General features: G+C 41.4%; 2 protein-coding genes and 2 non-coding genes across 5 annotated transcripts; 1 reads left to right on the top strand and 3 right to left on the bottom strand.

Moving 5' to 3' along the window:
* Nucleotides 1-434: 434 nt before the first annotated feature.
* On the bottom strand, nt 435-4,087 carry LOC108511872 (UvrABC system C protein). Its single transcript, XM_088711839.1, has 6 exons — nt 3,952-4,087; nt 3,721-3,820; nt 1,974-2,035; nt 1,309-1,367; nt 951-1,158; nt 435-859 (listed from the first exon to the last, which is right to left on the bottom strand). Exons 2-5 carry the CDS (start codon nt 3,795-3,797, stop codon nt 1,141-1,143), a joined length of 216 nt encoding a protein of 71 aa, XP_088567965.1. The 5' UTR covers nt 3,798-3,820; nt 3,952-4,087; the 3' UTR covers nt 435-859; nt 951-1,140.
* Nucleotides 2,346-2,485, bottom strand: LOC113460998 (small nucleolar RNA snoR136). The gene has a single exon (XR_003382854.2). It is a non-coding gene; the product is annotated as a small nucleolar RNA snoR136 (small nucleolar RNA).
* On the bottom strand, nt 2,710-2,794 carry LOC113460997 (small nucleolar RNA SNORD25). The gene has a single exon (XR_003382853.1). It is a non-coding gene; the product is annotated as a small nucleolar RNA SNORD25 (small nucleolar RNA).
* A 7,717-nt stretch (nt 4,088-11,804) lies between the features above and the next one.
* TBL2 (trichome birefringence-like protein (DUF828)) lies at nt 11,805-19,778 on the top strand. Of its 2 annotated transcripts, XR_015973544.2 has the most exons (6): nt 11,805-13,168; nt 14,795-14,987; nt 15,081-15,274; nt 15,478-15,636; nt 18,523-19,355; nt 19,435-19,778. XR_015973544.2 is itself a non-coding variant. In XM_008813953.6 (5 exons), exons 1-5 carry the CDS (start codon nt 12,219-12,221, stop codon nt 18,863-18,865), a joined length of 1,839 nt encoding a protein of 612 aa, XP_008812175.3. In that variant the 5' UTR covers nt 11,805-12,218; the 3' UTR covers nt 18,866-19,778. The 2 variants fall into 2 exon arrangements, 1 of the variants encoding a protein (XP_008812175.3); XM_008813953.6 differs by having other exon boundaries at nt 18,523-19,778.
* Nucleotides 19,779-21,810: the final 2,032 nt, after the last annotated feature.

Raw genomic sequence — 21,810 nt, 5'->3', positions numbered from 1 at the left:
ACCTTTGTCAATTTTCCTCACTAACTTTATAAAACCTAATGACAAATTCATAAACAACTCTGACAGCGGTACCGAGAGCTATAGACCTATAACCTGCATTTGGAAGCGAGAGAGAGAGAGAGAGAGAGAGAGAGAGTTCGTGCCTGCGTTTGCAGAAACCAAACGACCACACCTTACGCCATGCCACATATACGGCAGGCTTAAACTTGCACCTTATCACAATGGGAAAGCAAAAATCTAAAAAGTATCCATGTTCTCCATCTAAGAATTACGATAAATTACCCCAGCATTTAGGACCCTAGAACTTCAGACTTCTATGGAACTCGAAGAGATAAACAGCCGCCAGGTACAATGGAATTCAAGTAATAGGGCGTGGACTCTGAGAAACTGCCGACTTACAAGGCCTAACTGCAATGATCCAAACAAAAGAACTATGTACTAACCCCATTTGTTCCGGTATAAAGCAGCCCCACAAACCACAAGCTGTGAAAGAAATACATCGACTGCTGCTGGAGCCATTTTAGAACTTACAGGATGTGAAAAGAACAAAAAGCACTCTTAGGCCCCATTTGTGACATTTAGGCTGAAGCAAACACTTGTAAATTCAAAACAAGACAGGAGTAGAAAATGAATGGGCAAAGTAGAGCATGGAGGATGAAATTAATCTTGTTCCAGCATAGAGCCCCGAGGGATTATCCACCTGCGAAGCTCCTCTCCTCTCATCTCAACAACATTAACCGTCCCCGAAGATGTTTCATGCTTTGCCCGAGGATAAACATATCAAAAATGGGTAACAGATCCAAATTGACATACAAAAGTTGTGACAAATGGAACACCGCCGGCATAGCTTTAGAACCACCTGAGAAATTTATCAGGGTATTTAATTGCCATACCACCAAATTGAAACCTGACAAGCTATAAAATCTGTACAAAAAAAGGGGAAGACTTACAATCACATCGCTAGGTTCAGCAGCATGGCTCTTTTTACAACTAAAAGGGTTAAGAACCTGTGGAGTAAAATACAATAATATTAACACGGACACCACGTCTAAATTGGTGCATTTCAACCATGCAATATGACCATCTAGTAGCACATCTGGGCTTCTTGACCAAACTCATGGATCAAAGCTTTAGATGCCTTCATTGCCTTTTGAATGACTGCAACAAAAAATTGTAATACAATCAAAAATACATTTTCCTACAACTCTAGTGATGAATCAGAAATTCTGAAAACTTTGGTTTATTTAAAAGAAAACGAGACAGAGGACTTGATTTTAAAAAAAGCTCTTTTCCAGGGGAAGTTCTTACATCAACATTTTTGGTTACATCCTTCAATTGCTCAACTAGTTCCTCCCTTGCCTGAGTAGCTGCCATGACAACAAAACACCAAGCAGATCATGTATTGATTACCAGAACTCAAAAAGTTGCATGTAATATCCTCATCAAATCTTAACTTTTAAATCCAACTTAGCGGGTCATACAAAAATCCAATCTCTGCCAGCCAAACACCTTTTCAAATCCATCTAGCTGAATTACTTTTGCAGGAGTGATTTACCAAAATTAGCCAACTGATCAAATAATTTGTTGGCATCTCTACAAGTATAACTGAACAAAACAAGTTTATCAGGCAAGTGTCTGCTTGTGAAACTATCATGCAAAATATCTGGAAGTCATGTATAGGTTACAACAGAGGCTTTCTGTGCATGTCATGTATAACTTATATAGACCTCTGAACTAAGATACATGATGGTATATCTCATAATTCACTTGCTCGAATAATATACCCCAGATGGATCTTATTTACATAGATAGGTAATAAATATTCCCTCAAAGAACTACTCACATGAGCTTTACATGAACAGTGTTTTTGAAAGTAATAATTAACAAACTTTTAGCACATCCATTCTCATTAACTGTCTTATCACCTGAACTTCCACGGAAGTTCCAAAGAGCAAGCAACAAAAGTAAATTACCTTTGGTAGAAAGTTCTTCTAAATTCTTTGATGTTCGCACTGCAAACCTTTGAAATGTTGGGCTGCACAGATATCATGGGTTTAACCATGAAATCTCATATCATTAGCATACAATTCAAAATTGACTAGCACAGATGAAAACACTGTGCCACCAAAAGGTGCCATACCAGAATGCAGTAAGATGCATCACACGACAGGGAGGAATATTTTTTAGTACTTCAATACACAAATGTAAATTAAGAATCCAGACTGCTGACCATAATGGCTAATGTAAAACAACAGCTGATGCATTCCCCAAACCTCATAGTTTCATGTCCTACTTTCAATAAATCATAGATTCATATGACCAACATATTCAAAATAAATAGTATGACATATAGCTCCCCAACGTCCAAATGCAACAAAGCAGATGTGCATTGGATAGCGAGGGGAGCCTTGTTTTTCTTGCTTCACTTCCTCACAAGGCCCATAAAATACAAGAAATTCATAGGCTCAAACATCAATGAAGCACTCTGACAAAATAAAACAATCATTTATACAAGAAGACCAGGTAGTGAAAACTCACAAAGAAACTGTCGTTTTGAGAGACCGTTTCGCATTAGATGCAGGACAGGAATCCAGATTGACATCTCCATTAGGAGCTTAAGGAATTTTTTTTACAAAAACAAAAATAGATACCCAAACAAGTAATTGATTAAAATAATACAACCAAAATCTCCATGCAAGAAAACAAAATGACAACTCAGTCCCTTAGATGTTCTTTGATTATGCGATCATCTCCGCCATAATCATTACAGGTCTGTAAGCTCATCAACGTTGTCCAGGAATGCCAATACGCTTGGAAACAAATCAATGATCATTATAAGTAGAAGCACGTAGACATCTAGAAAAGTCGAAACCCCATTACACTCACATACAAACATGCATTATCTCGAGCTTGAATAGAGGGAGCTATTTTATCAAATAATAATATACAAACACGCGTATATTATCATTCTACCACAGATATAGATATACGCAAATACCCCCCCCCCCCCCCCCCACACACACACACATATAAATAGATAGATAGATAGCTAGATAGATAGATAGATAGATAGATAGATAGATAGATAGATAGATATTAAAAAGAAGTGTATGTAATTGATGCAGGATGCCGACGATCAATGATAGACACAGATGCCGGCAAAGGGCATGGCAAGGATTACAACAATCTATATGGCTTCAAGGGAACGAGTCCATTGGGAACTGACACATCCTCAATGACCAGATGATGAAGCGCACATGGAGCTAAAAAAATGAAATACACTAAAGGAAAACCTAAATCGGCGTTCAAAAAGAAAAAAGGGGAAAAGAAAACAGAAATATGTTCTCGGATCTCCCCAGACTGTGTACAGAAGCAAATCTACACGGGGCATAAATGAAAAAGGAGAGGAAACGAGTGCATAGAAAAATCTTTGATGTAGCTTCAAGGGAACGAATCGATCGAGCAAAAAAGGGTAAAGTGCCCGCCCGTCGACCAGATAAAGAAGCACCAAGAAAACAATTTAAAAGACATTTTTTTTAAAAAAAAAAGGAAATGACTCTCGAATTATTTTATCATTCGGAAGGGCAATATCACAAAAATCTTAATACATAGAACGAATACCACAGCCATCCACCGATACGATTTTTATACCAAGCGCAACGGCAAATCAATCAGGGAGAAAAAAAAGACTTGAGAAAAATGGACGATGGAGAAAATTACTTGTTGGCTAGGCCTTCAACGACGAGCTCGTTGACGACGTAGCTGATAATCCTGCCGAGGAAATTACCTCCCGCCATCGATCAGATCGCACCGGCTGCAGCTGCGCGATCGAGATTCCAAGCAATCAATTAACCCCCCGAAGAAGATAGGCGCATGAAAGGGGAAAAAGAAAGAAACCCCTCCTCCTAGGTATGCCACAAACAAACGAAGAGAGAGAGAGAAGCAACAAACCTCCTCCGGGATATTAGTAGACGGAAAAGAAGGCCCTAGATCGGCAGCAAATTTGAGCTGGGTGGCTAGGGCTCTCCTCCTAGTTTATAGACGCGACCCGGGCGGATATGGAGGGTTGGGATGCGAGTGCTCGGGCATCGACGGTTGGGATTGGGTATGTGTACCTGAGCAAAACCCTAATTCCCAATGTGTTATCCTTATGGTCTATGGAGGCGGCGTGGTCCTGCGTGGATGAGGAGAGGCGCCCCGCCGCCCGGTTGGCCTTTTGGGCTGTTGGGCCGTCAGGCCCCTTAGCAAATTCCAGCGCGCATTGGACTCCCTATCAACGGGTGCCATTTCATGGGCCGGGTTTCAGTGCAGAACATATGAAATAAATCTGGTCCGCAGCCCGATTTCCGGCCCATTATCAAACTGCAATTTTTCCTTCTCCGTCCGTTATTGTTGGGCTTCTTCCTCAGCTTCTCGTTTTTTTGTTTTTCTTCCTTTTTTTTGTTTTTTTTTATCTCGCCTAAATTCTTTTGGTTGAAATAGACCTACACTGCGATGACTCGAGAATCGAGATGGGTCAAAACTCTCAGTTATATTGGATCCATTGAAAATTTGATCCCTACCTGACCCTAACTAAGAGCTCTTGACTCAAACCCCATCCAAATTGGGATTCGGGTCAGGTCAATTTCTGCCGCCCAATAGGCTGCCGTCATGTGAAATTGTAAACAAGGAAAAATAAAAAAAATAACCTGTAAAGATGGATAAGGGACGAAAGATCTATATCGGGTATGGATCGAAGTTTTGTATGTTGCTGCTTTGCTTGACCTCGCTCGCCAAACCCATTGCCACTCTTTAACTTCTACTCTCAAACAATCTCTATATTTGAGGCGATGAATCAGCAGCCATATGTTTCAAATAATAACTCAATTTTCGGCCAAGACTATTATAAATCTGATAAAAGAATTGGAGTTAAGAAGAGCAAGCTTGAACTTAAACATATCAAGTCTGATACAGTGATCCAGCCTCATGGAAAATTAGTTCCCAAATAGAGCACAATTAGGTCCGTCGTAGCCTGCAAACTCCACCTTCAATGTCGAGGCAAGCGTAACACACATGGATAACTTTTAGATTTGCATATGGCCAACGAACGCTCATTTCTTAAAGCAGGCAAAGAAAAACGGAATTTATGGCATACGCATCCTGCATGCTCCTTTACATGTTCCCAAAATTCTCTTCCAGCAATGGCGTCTGACATGGATCGCTTCCTCCCATTGTAGCTTTTTATGTTATTCTCCCTTCTCAATACATAGCAACCAATGCGAAACAAATTCCGCGGCATCGACTAATCAACGAGAACAAGCTGGCATCGAATCCTGTCTGATGTCATTCCTTATTTTTTTGATTTTAATGATAAAATTACAGAAATCAAGAGGAGAAAACAGCACGTTGGATGCTGTTATTTTTATTTACTATTTGTTAAGAAATTCTTGCTTTTATTATTTTTTTAAAAAATAAGACTCGTGACTTTTATCATCAACATGATACCACCTTCATCATGTCGTTGGTGCTATCACTATTTGTTAAGGAATTCTCTCACATTGACCATGCACGAATATCCAGCCTTGCACCCATCTGCAGCATAAACAATTTGTTAGCTGGATAGATGGATGACGACCACCACGCTTAGTTCACTTTAGGCTTCAAATTCGCAGCACCAACTTGATCATGTAGTTTATGCTCGCGATAAACAAGCGCGGTCTTTGAGTCCGAAACCCCGAACGAGCTATTTCGTGTGCATTTGTTTATCCATGGTCAGATGGTGCTCGACGATTCGTGCGTATGGCAAATGTCAAGGAGCTTTTACGTAAATAAAATCTCGAGACGGCTAGTTAACGTTAAGCATGAGCTTCAGATTCTGTTTTTTTTTTTTTTTTTCTTTCTTGCATGGCAGTGAACTCCAAACCCATTCAGGACCACAATAATGCAAGTTCTATATAACGTGCAAAGAGAGGATGTTAAATCCACTATGAATTTCAAAATCCAACATTGAAAAGTACAAATCAAAACGGTTACATGTATTCTATGAGTTTCTTAAAAACATGTTTTTATATATTACGCACAAGTGTTTTCATGCCTTACAGATCACATACAACAATCTAGATTTCGATTTTTAATCTTGTAACATTAAAATTAGTGGAGGATGTATATTACAACTATACTCTCAATATATGAGGTTACAAGTTTGATCCTCAAAATTATATAAGCATGACAATTGCATGTGAAAAAATTTCTATTCTCAAAATACCCTTTTCAAAATATCCTTGTAATAATAGATATGTTTTTGCTTCCAAAACGTATCTCTATAAGATTTAAAGCTTAGGCAATGATTCATGGGAAAGGAAATTCAACAATGGAATGGAAAAAATAGATAGAATTGTTCTTAATTTGTCGCAGATTAGGACTACATTAATGCATAGTTAATCGAGACACTTAATTGATTTGCCTCCTGCATATGTTAGCTAATAGTCTGGATCTAATAATGCCGTTTGATGGCATCTTCCAAGATGTCAGATCCCCACATTTGTTGTCATCTAGCCTTCCAAAATAGGAAAAGACTAGAATGACGAACTTGAATTAAGCTCAATGGATATAGAAGATTCAACACATAAACCCAACATATGCCATGATGTTCCCATCTAATTTAAAGAAACCTACCAGGATCCAATTTTCTCGTATTACCGTAACTTTGAATTGCATTTGGGATCTCTAGCCAATTGATGATCATAGCTCTCATTCATCATCCCAGAGAGATAAAGTCTTTCTAGAATCTCTATTTCATTTCCACATGCTAGAAATGTATCTTAGTGATTCCTAGTTTTTAACAATCAATTGCTGTACACCATACCCTTCAATGGTCTAAGATAAGCTATACATGACATGCCAAGCCATAGTGCCATGATCAAGTTCCTGAACCAGGTGGCATTTATACTTGCACATTCGTAGACCTGCTCAAAACCCGAACCGCCAATCTAACCTGAAACATTTTAGATGGGCCTGATGTTTAAGCCCATCCTTTAAACGAGCTAGGCTTGGGTTTACATTAACCCAGTATGAGCCCGGTTTTATTATATATGATATATAATTATATATTTTCATATCCTTTACATTAGTTATATATTTACATTACATAATAGTATAATACATTGTTAATTACAAATTGGTTAGCTCCCCTACTGCCTTTAGCCCACCCCATGCCCACAGGCCAATATCGGTTCTCTTCATTTGATGTTTGAGGAAAGGAGACAGTGGCGGCTAGGGTTATCGCCTCCCTCACCTCCTCATTTCTTCTCATCTTGCCACCCCTCGTTCAAGCCTGCTCGTGTCCTCTTGCCTTCCCATCAGTTCGGTGAAAACATTCCTCCCCTCGTTGCCCTCTCCGACTGTGGCTCTGTCCGCAATTGCTGGGCCCTACTCTCCTCGGCTTTTCGCCTCCTTTAGTCTCTTCACTAATTCGACAAAAGGAGTCTTCGCCCGGCCGCCCGCTCTGATCCTAGTTCTGTCAACAATTGCTAGGCCCTTCTCTACCTCATCAAGTCTCTTTCAGACGATTGCCGCCATGCTGCCCACCTCCCTCGGTCCCTATTGTTGGCGGCCTCCCCACCCTCCCCTTTAACCCCCACCCTACTCGTACTGCCAAGAAAAATGTAGCCCCCATTGGCCGAGTCCTTCTCATCTCCAAGGATTTGGAGAACATTCACGAGATTGCGCTTCCATAGTATACGAATCTGGTCATAAAGGAGATTGAGGTCTTGGAGTTGGACCTCATCACTCGTTGAGGGCGTCCTCTATACTTGCCAGGGGATTGACGAGCGTCGTGAGGTTTGACTGGGTGCATATCATATTTTTTTAGAGGGAGAGTGACTATAGCCCAGCCCGAAAACCTTGAGCCCGATAAGTATCGAGCTCAGGCCTGGAAAGTAGACTTGGACGTTGAGCCGGGGCAAGCTTGGGCTTGAATAATTTAGGGATATCTTAGGCTGAGCCCAGCTCGGCCTGCCTGTTGAACAAGTCTATATACACTTTAACCGTGATAAGCAAAGACTAGAAGCTGGGACAGAAGGATAAAAGAATTGTGATGCAATCCACGTACTTTCATTAATGGACAAGGTGATTACTATGCAAGCTTTTTTTGTCTCTTTACTACCTATATGGAAAATCGAGCAAGATTAGGCTAGATTTCCAACTTGATTCGCAAATTAGGTGGCCGATTTGGGTAAGGCCGTGTTGGCTCCACAAGAGCATCCTCTCTCCCTCAAATAGGGTTGGATGGCGGGTGCGGAATGAATCCTCATGGCTGGATCATACGATTACACAAGCGAGACGCTGGTGTTGGAGTCCGAAAGAGGTACAAGTGGTAGTGGATCCTACAGCCTTGAGTCAAGAACTTTCACCATTAAGCAGTTGTCTTATAAACTAAGATAAAAATAAAGCAACTAGAAAATAAAGATAACATAAACAGATAACTGATTGACTGGCTAAGGTCCTCATCTCGAAATTACATTCGAAGATTTATACAATCTATTTTTAATAATCAGATAACTGCGTACTTCTTTCGCTGACACATGTTCATGCTTTATCTCCACTTTTCTCTCGTGGTTCCAGCGGTTAGAACCGATTGTTTTTCATTTTCCACATTCCCAAAACCGTCCAAGTTTCACACCACATTGGGTAGAGGGTTTAATTTCTGCATCTCTTCCAAACTTGATCGGCTTTAGGCTTGGTACTTAGTATTAAATAAGTCTCTACTGCTATTGTCTGTATTATTGAAGTGCACTTCGAATGAGCATACGTCCTAACTTGGTCGTAACCCCTTGAACTTTTCCCAGCCTGTCAAATATCAAGCGGTAGTTCATTTATTTTGAATCATCCTTTTCAATCCGTTCAGCTTATTCACGCAGCCTTCATCCTAACGATCTTTCTAGGTTGTTAGAATATGGCTCAAACAAACCCATGTCAACCTAACAACCCCGCAACTTGAATCCCGTGGAAAGGAGGGAAAAAATCTTTACAGATCACCCCGAACGCTGGTCCACGCATGAGAGCTCCGATTGTGTCTTTCTGAAACTTTACTTCGGCTCGTAAATGCGATGCTTTTTATCCACCAGAGTAGAGCAGTGGAAATTAATTTGATTGCCATCCACCGCATCCCCCCGTACCGATCATGGAGGATTACGCCGTTCCAAACCGAAATGATTATATTCACCCATTGGCCATTGTCATACGTACGATATTACGACAAAAATATCCCAGAAAATGCTTGGTTGCGAAGGAATTCGTTTTTCTTTTTTTATAAAAAAAATCCGTGCAGTGTGCCGGTGGCAATAAGGTTTAATATTATCGTTTTTCAAAACATCAATTAAAATAATAATTTTTAGAAAAGGGTTTTCACGCGATTATTGTTACCATGGAACTAATGAAACGTACTCCCATCGAATCACCCTTCCTCGCCGTTCGTGCTGCTCGAACGGAATTATACCGCGGGACGCTGGCCTAAATAAATGGAAATTGGAAAGATGCCGGTACCCCGATTTCCCGGAAGAAATAAATTGTTACGCCTTCGGTCGCCCGTTCACTTTTAAGTTTTGGCCACATTCATCATGGATGTCGGTGCACTCGAGCTGAATTTAGTGAGTTGGGTGCAGGGGCCTGGGACCGCAACGTTCCCTTGGTTAAATGCGATTGGCGGGCAGGGCCCAGAACCAAAGGACAGAGGAAAGGGCGAGTTCTCAGATGAGAAGGCGGTGCGTTAATTAAGCGGACGATGAGGGGGTGGTGCGGCTGGCAACGCAGCATTTGCCAGCTGGCCGCAACACAGCACACGGCGGCCCCCAAATTTAACTTCCCACCCCCGACCCTAGTCGGTTAACGCCAACTCTCAAGTTCCCATCTACCGGCAGCGGACGTTTCTATCCCAAACGTCAAGTTGCATTTCATTGTAAAAGATGCACAAGTTTTTTTTTCCTCCCTTTTTATCCTGGCCTCTTGATATGCTACACGAATCAACCACTGCTAACGTTGTATATAACTATCATCAAGAAAATGATCCATGCTGTCTCCATTTAACGCAAGAGATACCAAAATGCATCACAAAATATATATGATTTCTTAGGACCAATAAGTGCCACATATTCCTTTAGAATTGATAATTATTGACTATTGATGATACAATATAAACCGCTGCAACATGGTCAATAATCAAGAGTTGTATTGACTATGCATCAATTAAGTAGATTACTAACCATCACGATGTAATATGTGCCCCTTCAAGACCTATATTATTCTTCCATCGAATTGGTACATCGCCAACAATGACAGTTTAGCATGGAAAATGACAACTTCAAAAATAGAAAAATCTTCGGAATTTACTTATAAGATCATGATATGGCACCATCGATGTTGATACCCAAATCTAGTTTGACTATGTTCGATGATCTCAAGGCGTAGAGGGCATTGATCAATTTGCTCAGCCCACGATGGTGGAAGGCGGAGCACCAATCCTTCATAGAGAATCGCGAATTTGCACATAAAAAAAAGGAGAAAAGCTTGCTAGAAAGACTCTGTCGGATCTCCTTCCATGCTTAAGTGAGTTAAGGCTTTGAAATAATAGGAAGAAATAGCAAGGGAATAAAAAACATCAGAGTAGAGTGATCTTCCTAAATCGTTACGTCATGAATGCTCGGCCTAGGAGCTCAGCCTAGAGTGCTCGCCATCGGAGACTCAACCATCGGAGGGTCCATCATTGAGAGCTTAGTTGTAGGAGGCTCGTCCGAAAGTGCTAAGCTTGAAGCGTTTGGCTTAAAAGCTTGGCCGGGAGTGTTCTATTTTGGGAGCTCGGTCTAAAGTGCTCGATGTGGAAACTTAGCTTGGAATGCTTAGCCTAGAGTGCTTAGCTTGGGAGCTCGAACTGAAGTGCTTGACATGGGAGTTCGACTTGAAGTGCTCTACTCAACATAGGATTCGGCCTAAAGTGCTTGGCATGGGAGTTCGATCTAGATTGTTCAGCAAGGGAGCTCGATATGGAAAGATCGGTATAGGAGTTCAACTTGGGTGGTGGTTGCGCATCCCGTATGTGTGAAACTCCCATCTCGAATAGCATGAAAGGGTAGCCTCCAGAAACTCACGTCTTAGTCTCGAATGATGCGGATTGCATACACACGGTGCTTATGTCTCAGGTAGCATGGAAGGGCGGCCTCCAAGAACTTATGTCTTAGTTTCTAAGGACGTGCGTCTTATCTGGAGATGAGACAACATGCGAGGATGGCCGTAAAAAGGAATTAGGTGTAGAAGTAGTCATGAGAGTTTGAGAGCCTTCCCGTGGAAGCTTTTTGCCATGGGAGCTTGTCGCCATCTATACTTGGAAGTCTATGGCCATTCTTTTTCTCCTTTTTTTTTTGGATCTCTTGTATTGTTTATATAAAGAAGGAAGCATAGATCCGTTAAGATTTGGAGGCGGTTGCTATAGTCTTATATGAATTAAAATCTACTATTATCTTCTTTCGTTTTTGGATGTTGCAAAAAATTCAATTTTTTTTGAAATTAAATTTTTAAAAATGGTCAACAACTTATGATGGATAGATTAGATTTAGGCCAGATCAATGGGAGCCTATTCATACATTTAGATACACAAGATATTGATCTTCCCTTGCTCCCACCGGTAGGATTATCGAACGCATGGCCAACTATAGATCAATAAGTCTATATTTTTTATTATAAAAAAAAGAAGATAGCAGAGATTTTAGTGAAGGGCAGGATCGGGAATGTACAAGAAAGAAACCGGTACCTTCACAGGGTCACATAAATACATGATGCATCCCCTCTCGTGGCTTAACGGCCGTCTTCATCATCTTTCCATTATGGAGTAGATGGATATAAATATAATCGCGTTGCAATGTAATCTTTATCTTTTTTTGTTTGTTTTCGTTGAGGGGGGTAAAAGTACAAAAAATATGCGTGTGAATCGGAGCTGTGAGATTGTAATCTTTCAAAAAGAAACAAAAGCCTCGTAAATTCCCTCGTAAGCACCGGACTCACTTGTGCTTTCTCAATCTCTCCGCCGACCGTCTGCGCGTCGCCGAGAGTAAAGAAGGTCCATACCCTCTCGAACTCTGTAACTCTTCCGCCACCACCGCCGCCGCCTGTTCCTCTCCTTTCAAGAACAAACACCAACCGTGAAATAAACATCCCGTCTTTTCTTTTCTTTCCATGGTCCGAGCCCTGGCATGGATTTGAGGAAGCCCCTCTTCCTGGAGCATTTGCTCTCCTCCAAGCGCCGGGTCGTCTCCGGCTTCGGCGTCGGTGCGGCCGCTTCCCTCCTCGTCATCTTTCTCCTCCTCTTCCTCAGCGCTCCCCCCAACGCCTCCTCCTCCTCCTCGATCCTCTCCTGGTTCTTCTCCGTTCCGGAGCAGCAGAAGGCGGTGGGTTCGCCATCCCAGGAAGAGGGGCTGGAGACGGCCCGCGGCGACGGGAATTCGTCGAGGACGACGGTGAGGGAGGAGGCTGGAGAGCCGAGCAATTATTCGGTGAATGCCCACGATCTCTCGGGCAAGATCGAGTTCCAGGAGGACAAACCGAAACCCTCCGTCGCAATAAAGGATGGCGGAAGTGGAACGGCGCCGCCGGAGGAGAACACAACCCACAAGAGGAATCGTTCTTCTTCTCCGCGTCCGGGCAATGGCGCCCGCCCCAGCGGAGGCGGCGGGGTTCCGGAAAAAAACCAGTCCGCAACAAGAAAAAACGCGTCCACAGACGGTGATAACGGAAAGATTTTCGAGTTAAATGACAGAGTTGGCGGGCAGGATCAAGAAATGAACCGACTTGATCCAGGAGGAGGAGGGAATAGTAAGATCATAAACCGCAGCAGTGGTGAAGGGAGGGCTAGCGACCGAGTGGAGGAGGAGGAGGCGGCTGCTTCAGCAGGCAAGAAGAATAACAACAACAACAACAACAACCATAATAATGGCTCCGGTCCCATCAAGGCACCGGAACTGGGAGGGCTGTCCGGAAAGTGCGATATATTTCACGGAAGATGGGTGAGGGACGAACACGAGCCATACTACCCTGCGGGTTCTTGTCCTTACATTGACGATGATTTCAACTGCCATAAGAACGGAAGGCCCGATGATGGCTTCTTGAAATGGAGATGGCAACCCTACCACTGCGACATTCCTAGGTAACGGATTCTTTTCTTTTCCTTTTCTTTTGATTAAATTATTTTACTCTCCAATAAGCAATGGACAATAGGGAAAGGCAATAATGCTCGGTACCATCTACCTTGTCATTTGAAATCGAACGTTGCAATGGAATGATTGCTACGAACTTCTTATGCCTGTTTTCTGTTTGGCTTGGAAGTTGATTGGTATGTCTGCAAATTCAGATGCTGACTCTTCTCTACTTCGGGGCCTTTTCTATTGCTTAAGGACTTGCTCAGCCATTTCCCGGCACTCCAGAAGCTGTGCTGTTGGTCTGTATTTAATTAAGCTAAATAGGTGATTTTAAGAATTAATACGAAAAGAAGAAATATGTATCCGTACCTCAATAATAGTTAGAAAAATTTGGAGCATGCTAATTGTTACCATCAGTTGGTGAGGATGATGATATGCTGGCTGCTTGCTTATTACGGAATGACAGAAAGGCTCCTCAAGCCCACCTAGTGAACCTGGGATGAAATCATTGTCTTGCTGATATTATATTGCCTGGTGGATTGGACATGCCCCCCCTTCTCTTTCTGTTGGATAATTTTCCATTCAGTTTGTGTCTTCTCGGTTTAATGGTTTTTTCCCAAGTGAATCTGTAATATGTTCCTAAATAGCAGGAATGTCTGTCTAGGGTGTCGCGCCACCTTGAAATCTCCTAGGTTATTTCACTCTTGCACCTGAATTCTAAATATTTACTGTTACAGGGGATCCATTTACCCTCACCTGCATCAGCATGTGCTCCCGCCTTAGGCAACTAAGTTTTTTTTTTTACTATACTTTGGGAAAATGTTTGTCAAACGGTGATGGAGCGCTTGAATGAACCATGGAAGCGAGCATGAGAACTATTATAAACATAAAAGACTTGATCAACCCGCCCATTCATGGTGATGAAGCAAGACAGAAATCAAATGTAGGTGTGAACTGTAATTGCTGTATTACATTGTTATGATAAAAAGAAGCTTCATTGCAGGACTAGCTTTAGCTATATCGTGCCTAGTATTGAAATCTCTGATGCAACTGGCAAAACCTATTAAACAAGGAGGAACCCTTGAGCCTGGAGGGTTGGACGTGTTAGCCTTCACTTACTGTCCCTTCTTAGCAGAAGCTGACACAGCAATGAAGATCATGCAACTTTTATTAGGTCATTATAATGATTGAAAGTAGTAGACTTATTACTAGCAATCAAATGGCAACAGCAAGTGACATTATTATTGTACATTGTAGGATCTTGAAAATTACAGAGCCTAGGTTTTATGCGGTATGAAAAAAATTCTTAATCTTTTTGCAAGTTTGAAACAAATTACACTTGTTTTAAATAAGATACCTTCAAAAAACATTGTTTGCTTTCCATTTTTAACTCACATGTTGATAGGAGTAAAGACATATTGACTGCCCATTAATTGGAACTGCAACAGCATGAACACAAGTGTAGGCATCTTTTATATTTTGATAAGCAACAAAGTTTTGTACAGGCAAGTGTTAGTTGTTTTTTCATATCAGCCATCAAATTCAAATCATCTTATATTTGCACACATCTCAAATATCTTCCAATAAAACCTTTTTTTTTTGGTTGGGGTGTGGGTGTTGGGGGCTTCTGTTAGATTGAACGCAACGGATTTTCTTGAAAGACTGAGAGGCAAAAGGATACTGTTTGTGGGTGACTCGTTGAACCGAAATATGTGGGAGTCTTTGGTGTGCATTCTTCGCCATAGTGTCAGATATAAAAAAAGAGTTTATGAAGTCTCGGGAAGAAGCCAGTTCAAAACAAGAGGCTATTACTCCTTCAAATTCAAGGTGCCTAGCATTTTACTTCATGTATTAATTAATATGGGTTTCGCCTTTGTCCGAATGTGAACTTAATTCAAGTTTCCTTATGAGAGCTTGCAGGATTATGAATGCTCTGTTGACTTTGTTAGATCACCATTTCTGGTTAGGGAATTATATTATAAAAATACTAATGGATCTGAGGATGAGAAGTTAAGATTGGACATGTTGGATGAAACAACCTCATCATATCGTGGAGCTGATATAGTAGTTTTCAATACAGGCCACTGGTGGACTCATGAAAAAACATCTAAAGGGTGAGTACATTTTGTTTTTCCATAAGATTTCATCTCTTTCTTGTAGCTAGTTTTTGATATGCATGCCAATTTGGTTATTACAGTTCATACAAAGGAAGTTGAGACATGTAAAAATTTTACATCCACTCCTTGCAAGTTATCAGAATATTGACTTGCATATTCCTTTTTGTCTCCTTTGTTTTCTTTGATTGTGGAGTAAGCAGAATTGACTACTATCAAGAAGGTAACCATGTGTATCCAGTTCTCAAGGTCATGGAAGCCTACAAGAAGGCTATCACCACTTGGGCTAGATGGGTTGACAAGAACATCAATTCCAAGCAAACACAAGTTATTTTCAGAGGATATTCTCTCACGCACTTCAGGTACATCTCTGGTGCCAGAGGCCCACAACCTCAAATTAGATGAGTCAGAATTCAGAATAATACCATGAATGCATACATTTAAGAATACCAATGATGAAGGTTTATATTGTTTTATTGCATGGCTTGCCTGCTAGCTTAACTAGCCAAGTATAGGCTGTAAAAAAACGTAGACATTTTTCTGTTGAAACTAATAATGACCTTACTCTTTAAACAACAGGATTGCAGAAAATGGGAAAGCCCGGGAGAGGGGAATTTTAATTGAAAAGTGTCGGTTTTTTCCTTCTTCCATCCAAACTATCAATTGCATACTTTTAACATTTGAAAACTGACATTTTCATGCATCCGTATGTGTTTTAACACTGTCTAAACTACCAAAGGCTGCATGATATGTAGGAAGGGCTCTAAGAAATATAATAAGTGCTAAGAGTTTTTTTTGTTAATTAAAGAAAGCACAGAACTTTTGTAATACTCCATTTCTTTTATCCCTCGATAATCTGCTTTGGTAGTTTATTTATTTTTCACTTTGCAACATTTGTTGGATTGCCTAGACCTTAGTCTGAACCCTCAAATCTTGCTTTAAACAATCTAATCAGAAAAAAAAATAAAGAAAGAAAGATCTCAGATACTATAAATTGTCATTCCAGTTCAAACAAGTGGAATAATAATATTTCCAACTTTCTGCGACCTATTCTTAAGTTGGTGTGTAACAGTAGGCCGTTGGCATTTGCAAAGTTAGTCGATGTATAAGTTCATGTAAATGAATAATCACCTTGCTAAAGATGTTTTGATTATTAGGCATTAGCTACCTACCCTTTGAGAAGGTTTTTGTGTGTAGCTAGTTTGCTTCACTCATACTGGGTATAACCCTTAAAAACTAGGCATCAGTAACTTTTGGTGCCAAATCCCTCAAACAAATTTGCCTCTGCTTTGTTTTTTGGATGCTTCATCTCTGAGGAACTATACTTGCTACTCTTGCTCTCCCTTCTCTTCTGAAGTCTGGCATGATGTTCTCAAGCATATGCTACAAAAATGTGTTGCATTGGATTCTTGTGATTCTTGGAACCTATCCATGGTTGCAGCAGGGTCTCCTTTATTGTTTTGAAAAGTAGAACTAAAATTAAATAATCATGTAAAGACATTACAGAACTTATATTCCAAAGTCAAACAACATGTCTGTTAACATATCCATCTCCTAGGTCGGGTAGTCTTTTTGAGTGTGATCCAAAGAGCTTTAATTGCTATTGCAAATGATTCATGTTTCATTGACAATTTGATGTATAGATATTTTTATTTTTTTCCCTTTTTTTCATTCTTTGTTTCTTCCTTTCTTTTTATCATTTTTTTACATCATAAATGTTACACTATCACAAGCATATGATGTGATTCTCATTTAGGAAATTATCTCTAAGTTCATCAAGCTAAGAAAAAAGATGAAAAAACCAGTTACTTATATGTTGTTAAATATAAGAGAGGAGGAGTTTTAGGGAAAACTCACAAGTCACAAGCTGGCACATGTATAGAGCTTCGATGGTGAAACAAATAGGTGAGTCAAGGATAGAATAAGGTAAATGGTTGCTTAAGCTATGTACCGGTTGCAGCGTGGGTTGCTTGGTGATGACATTGAAAATTGATGGAAAATGTTGATGTTGGATAATTTGAGGTGGTTGAATTGTCATCTACTTGTATGAAGTGTAAGTTAGGTGGCTAGGTTGCTGGAACTCTAATGTTAACATGTGTTAATCATGGTATATGGTAACATCTGATGGTGAAGAACCTAAACCTGAATCAGCCGATAGGAATCTTCCAGAGTCTTGAGTTACCTGCATCCTTTACATATGTTAAATAGCAGTCTATAAACACAAGGAGAAACACTGGCATAGACACTGCCGATAGTGCTGCTGGGGATTCAAAATTTTGTAGGCCCACTCCAGTTCCATTGATCCTATGAGACCCAAACCCCATAGGACGGCCCTGGATCAAGTATCGGAGTTTTGGTTAAAACAAAGTTAATGGTGCAAATTACAAACTTGATCCTAAAACGTATAAGAACCTGAAATTGCGAAATAATCTATTGATTTTTTTTTTCAACATAAGCGTTTTTAGCTGATACTTTTTCCTTGGCTGCTGCATGCGTAAGCAACTGCTTGAGGTCTGAACAGCCTGGTTAGTTGCGCTTGGCCTAGGTATGGTGGCCAAGGGCCTAACTCACCCTGTATCTTTCTTGAGACCTGCAAACATCTTAGCTTGAGCAACACTGCATATTCGAGTAAATCAGCCTTACAACAATTCAGCAAAGTTGAACCATCTTCCTACCACCTGCTTGCTGTCTTGCCCAAGTTTCATTGATAACCCAAGAAATTTTATTATTTTGTCATGTGTCATCTGATTTTCTTTTATTTTGATTAGAGTGTCTTGAATTGACGAAACATAATTTTTGTCCCCCGATGCTTGTCTGGAGTGCCCACATTGTTGCATTTGAAATCTATCCAGTGTGCATTCACACATCATAAACAATGACAACCACACATGCATAGATCATCACTGCATTGTAACATATATAGTTTCTTCACTTCTATATGAGAGTGTAGAACAGTCTGTTAAGAATGGTCAATGTTAAAGCACTAAATTCCCATTAATAATACATCATAGATATCTACCCACAGCCCCTCATTTCACTTCAGGTAGAGCCTACATGTTAGGGCTGTTGCATTGGTGTTGCAACGACTGCATGTATTTTGTAATTTTCCCCCCTATGTATAATTGGGATCTAAAAGTATAAAAATATTCAACAACTAATATATACTCATCACGTTTTTTTTCAGAAAAAAAAATAAAAACTATTATGGAAACTGAATGCACAGTTTCTCCACTTATTATCTGGTGCAGGGGGGGGCAGTGGAACTCTGGTGGGCAGTGTCACAAGGAAGCCGAGCCAATCTTCAACCAATCCTATCTTGCACATTACCCTTCAAAGATGAGAGCTTTGGAGCAAATTATAAAGCAGATGAAAACACCGATTATTTACCTCAACATCAGCAGGCTTACAGATTATAGGAAGGACGGCCACCCTTCCATATACAGAAAGAAATATCAATCAGTGGAAGAGCAGATCGCTGCTGAGAAGACTCAGGACTGCAGCCACTGGTGCTTGCCGGGAATACCCGATTCATGGAACGAGCTCCTCTATGCTTCCTTGCTAATGGTTGGCAAGGGATCGTGGAGAAGATGATCAGGTGATTCCACTGTGTCAGCCAGAGATGGCTTTGCGGGTATTTAGTATCTTGGGTCATGTACGATCGTGGCAGAAGTTATGGGTGTAGCTTTTCCAAAATTCGGTGAATCAAAAGTATCTTCCATCAAAATTCGATCGCAAAGAGCATTTCTATGCCGTAGCGGACATCATATTTTTGTTGATAAGCAATAATACGTTTGGTGAGGAGGTCGTAGGTTCTAGCCAATGGAAACATCTATTAATTTTGTTTCACCATGCATGAGTTTTAGGCGAATTGCATGAGTTTTGTTTCACCATGCATGAGTTTTAGGCTTTTTAAAGAGAGCATAGACGAATTGCTTTGTAATATTTTGCAGAACGATGCAAGAGAAATGATGGGGTGCGTAAGCCGGGCACATCTTCAGAAACTGTTAAATTGCCAGGATTCAGTAGCAAACCATGCTGGAAGAGGATATCATATGGAGTACATGAATTCACACGGTTTCTGGTATGGCATTTTATTACCATCGAACGGAGTAGCAACATAATGTGGTCATGCAATTGCCGGTTTTACATGTTTTGTCCAGAAGGCTCTGCTAGATTTGGCCAAGCCACTGACCTGAACATGGACAAACTGATGATTTCTTTCCCCCCAGTGGATGGCTGGCTCCCTGCCGGAGGTCTGGAGGGGAGAGCGACTGAGAGAGAGAAGGAGAGAGCTCGAGGGTGGATCCACGCGGAAGTTGGTTATCCAATGGGATCTAATGAAGTTTGCCGGCAGAGGAACTTGGGAATCTCAATGCTGACCTTTAAAGAACTGTTAACGAGCGCGAAGTGGATGGACAACAGACTGCTGATCCTCAGAAAGTGCCAAAAATTTAGTCTTTCCTCTTACGAAATGACAGCGTAATCCTTCTTTAAGAGAGAGAGAGAGAGAGAGAGGATTAGAAGATCATCTCTCACCGTCAAAATTAGAAGAATGAATCCTTATTTATTTGGGATTAGCTATGTGGATTCTGGCCTGCCGCACATCTCTCCTATGTTACTGGGCAGTATTTTAGGTGTTGTATCAACACATCCATACCATCACATATCCAAAACACATTGCCAGCTTCAGTCTGATGTTAGAATCATCCAGTCCCCTCATTTGGCGGCAAGAGTGCACCGTTATTTCGTCAGCATTCATGATATCAGCAGCACCACCACCAATGAGAAGGAATCTCACCACTTGAGAAGTCTTGAACTCATATCATTCATGCAGGTGCCAGTACAATTACCTTTCCTGTGGTGAGTTGTAAACCTTATTAACAACGAATAAATAGTTGGAGGAGGAACAAATCAGCAGAGAAGAAGGTTGGCTGTCGCCGCAATAATGCCCTATATGCGACGTCCGACCCGAATCCATAGCTCACCTTCTTTATCTCGTATGTGGCCCCGTCGGCCTCTCTATATACATGCTTGGCGTGAACCACACCACCACTAACCATAGTCCGGATGTCTCGAAGAAAGAGGTGACACCCACACTCACCGCCAGTGACTTACTGGATTTAATCAACAACTGTAGTCGAGTCTCCCTCAAGCATGACTACTCTGGCCCGCAGTACTCGTACACCATGGCCCAACCTAGCCCATGTCACCCTCAGCTCAACCTCCGGCACCGAGGTGTTAAATATCTGACAATCACCAGCAACAACCACTCTAAAGTTCGGGCCTCTTCTACCGTTCTTTAGTATGTATCCATCAAATTTGATCTTAAAAAAACTCGAAGATGGAGGTTTTCAGATGAAACATACCATTCGAGGCACTCCACTTGTACTGGCATACATCAGAATAGGTAGTAATGGAAAAGAGAGGAGAGGAAGAACATGAAAAGTAAACAAATGAATTGGTTTTCAGATGATCTATAAATAAAATAGTTAATTTCCCAGACAGTTACAAGGCAAAATAAACCAGGTGATAGACATGCTCAACGAGGCATATACAACATTAAGGTTTTGACAGTGAGAGGAAAAAGTATCCTAAACAGCTTGCCAAAATCAATCATCTTGCTTCAGAGGCCAGCCTAAGCAGTGCAAAACAGGTACAATAAGCTTTTAGTTTCCGTAGACCCCCACCCTAAAGTGGCCGACAATCCTAATGATTTCCTCATCTTTATGTAACCAAAGCCCAACATATTTTTTTGGCACGGGACAATCCTAATAACCTCCTTAACATTATGCAACAAAAGCCCAACTCACTTTTGTCACAGGATGTGCGTTTATATTGGCATATGCCTCAAAAAATTGTTGAAAGTTTCGAGTTTTAACATTAAAGGATAAGGTACAATAGAAGGGGGTGGGGGGGTGGGGGGGAAGGCCATTACCAAGTTAGGATCTTGGTAATTTTGGTCCTAGAAGAGGTGGACAGATCTAATCTTTGATTTTGTTTGCAACGTCGGCAGAATCGATCCGAATTGGCAGGTTCCATCCATTTCGAACCGTACCGGTGGGCCGGCGAGGGGGGCGGAGGATGCCGACGGAGGGCCGGCGAAGCTCAGCGGAGGCCGCGAGGGGGGCGATGCTGAGAAAGAAGGGTTGCTTAAGCGACCGACCCTTGTTTCTTTCGAATCGACAAATTTTGTAAGCAAAAAAAGGCCCATGTTTCAAAAGAAACGGATGCTTCATTTACGAATCAGCAAATTTTGCAAGCGGCCCTCTTCCCAAGCGCCGGCCCCCTCACGGCCTCCGCCGGCCCTCCACAGGCGTCTCTCCCTCCCTCCCCCCCCCCCTCTCATTCTCCCTCTTCTTCGTCTGTTCTTCTGTGTCGGTATGGGTCTAGCACGGCACAAGCCCATACCATGCCGTCCCGCCGAAGAACCGATATGGGGTCCGGTATTGGTTCTTCTAACCTTGATTTGCACAAACGGGCTCCCCCAATACTTCAACTCATGCCATTGCGCTTGTCAACAAAAGCCTTTACCATTG

The sequence above is a fragment of the Phoenix dactylifera genome, chromosome 15 (genome assembly GCF_051530095.1).
Source record: "Phoenix dactylifera cultivar Ajwa chromosome 15, Ajwa_hap1_PhDact_Kaust_v1.1, whole genome shotgun sequence".
Taxonomy (NCBI): Eukaryota; Viridiplantae; Streptophyta; class Magnoliopsida; order Arecales; family Arecaceae; genus Phoenix; species Phoenix dactylifera.
This window is presented reverse-complemented; position numbering and strand designations above follow the sequence as displayed.

Coding starts and splice junctions, on each gene's coding strand:
- LOC108511872 (XM_088711839.1), bottom strand. CDS start 3,797: ATGGCGGGAGGTAATTTCCTCGGCAGGATTATCAGCTACGTCGTCAAC. Junction 2,036..3,720: donor GTTGAAGGCCTAGCCAACAA/GTAATTTTCTCC, acceptor ATATCTGTGCAG/CCCAACATTTCAAAGGTTTG. Junction 1,368..1,973: donor AGAAGAACTTTCTACCAAAG/GTAATTTACTTT, acceptor TTGTCATGGCAG/CTACTCAGGCAAGGGAGGAA.
- TBL2 (XM_008813953.6), top strand. CDS start 12,219: ATGGATTTGAGGAAGCCCCTCTTCCTGGAGCATTTGCTCTCCTCCAAG. Junction 15,275..15,477: donor CATGAAAAAACATCTAAAGG/GTGAGTACATTT, acceptor TGGAGTAAGCAG/AATTGACTACTATCAAGAAG. Junction 15,637..18,522: donor TATTCTCTCACGCACTTCAG/GTACATCTCTGG, acceptor TATCTGGTGCAG/GGGGGGGCAGTGGAACTCTG.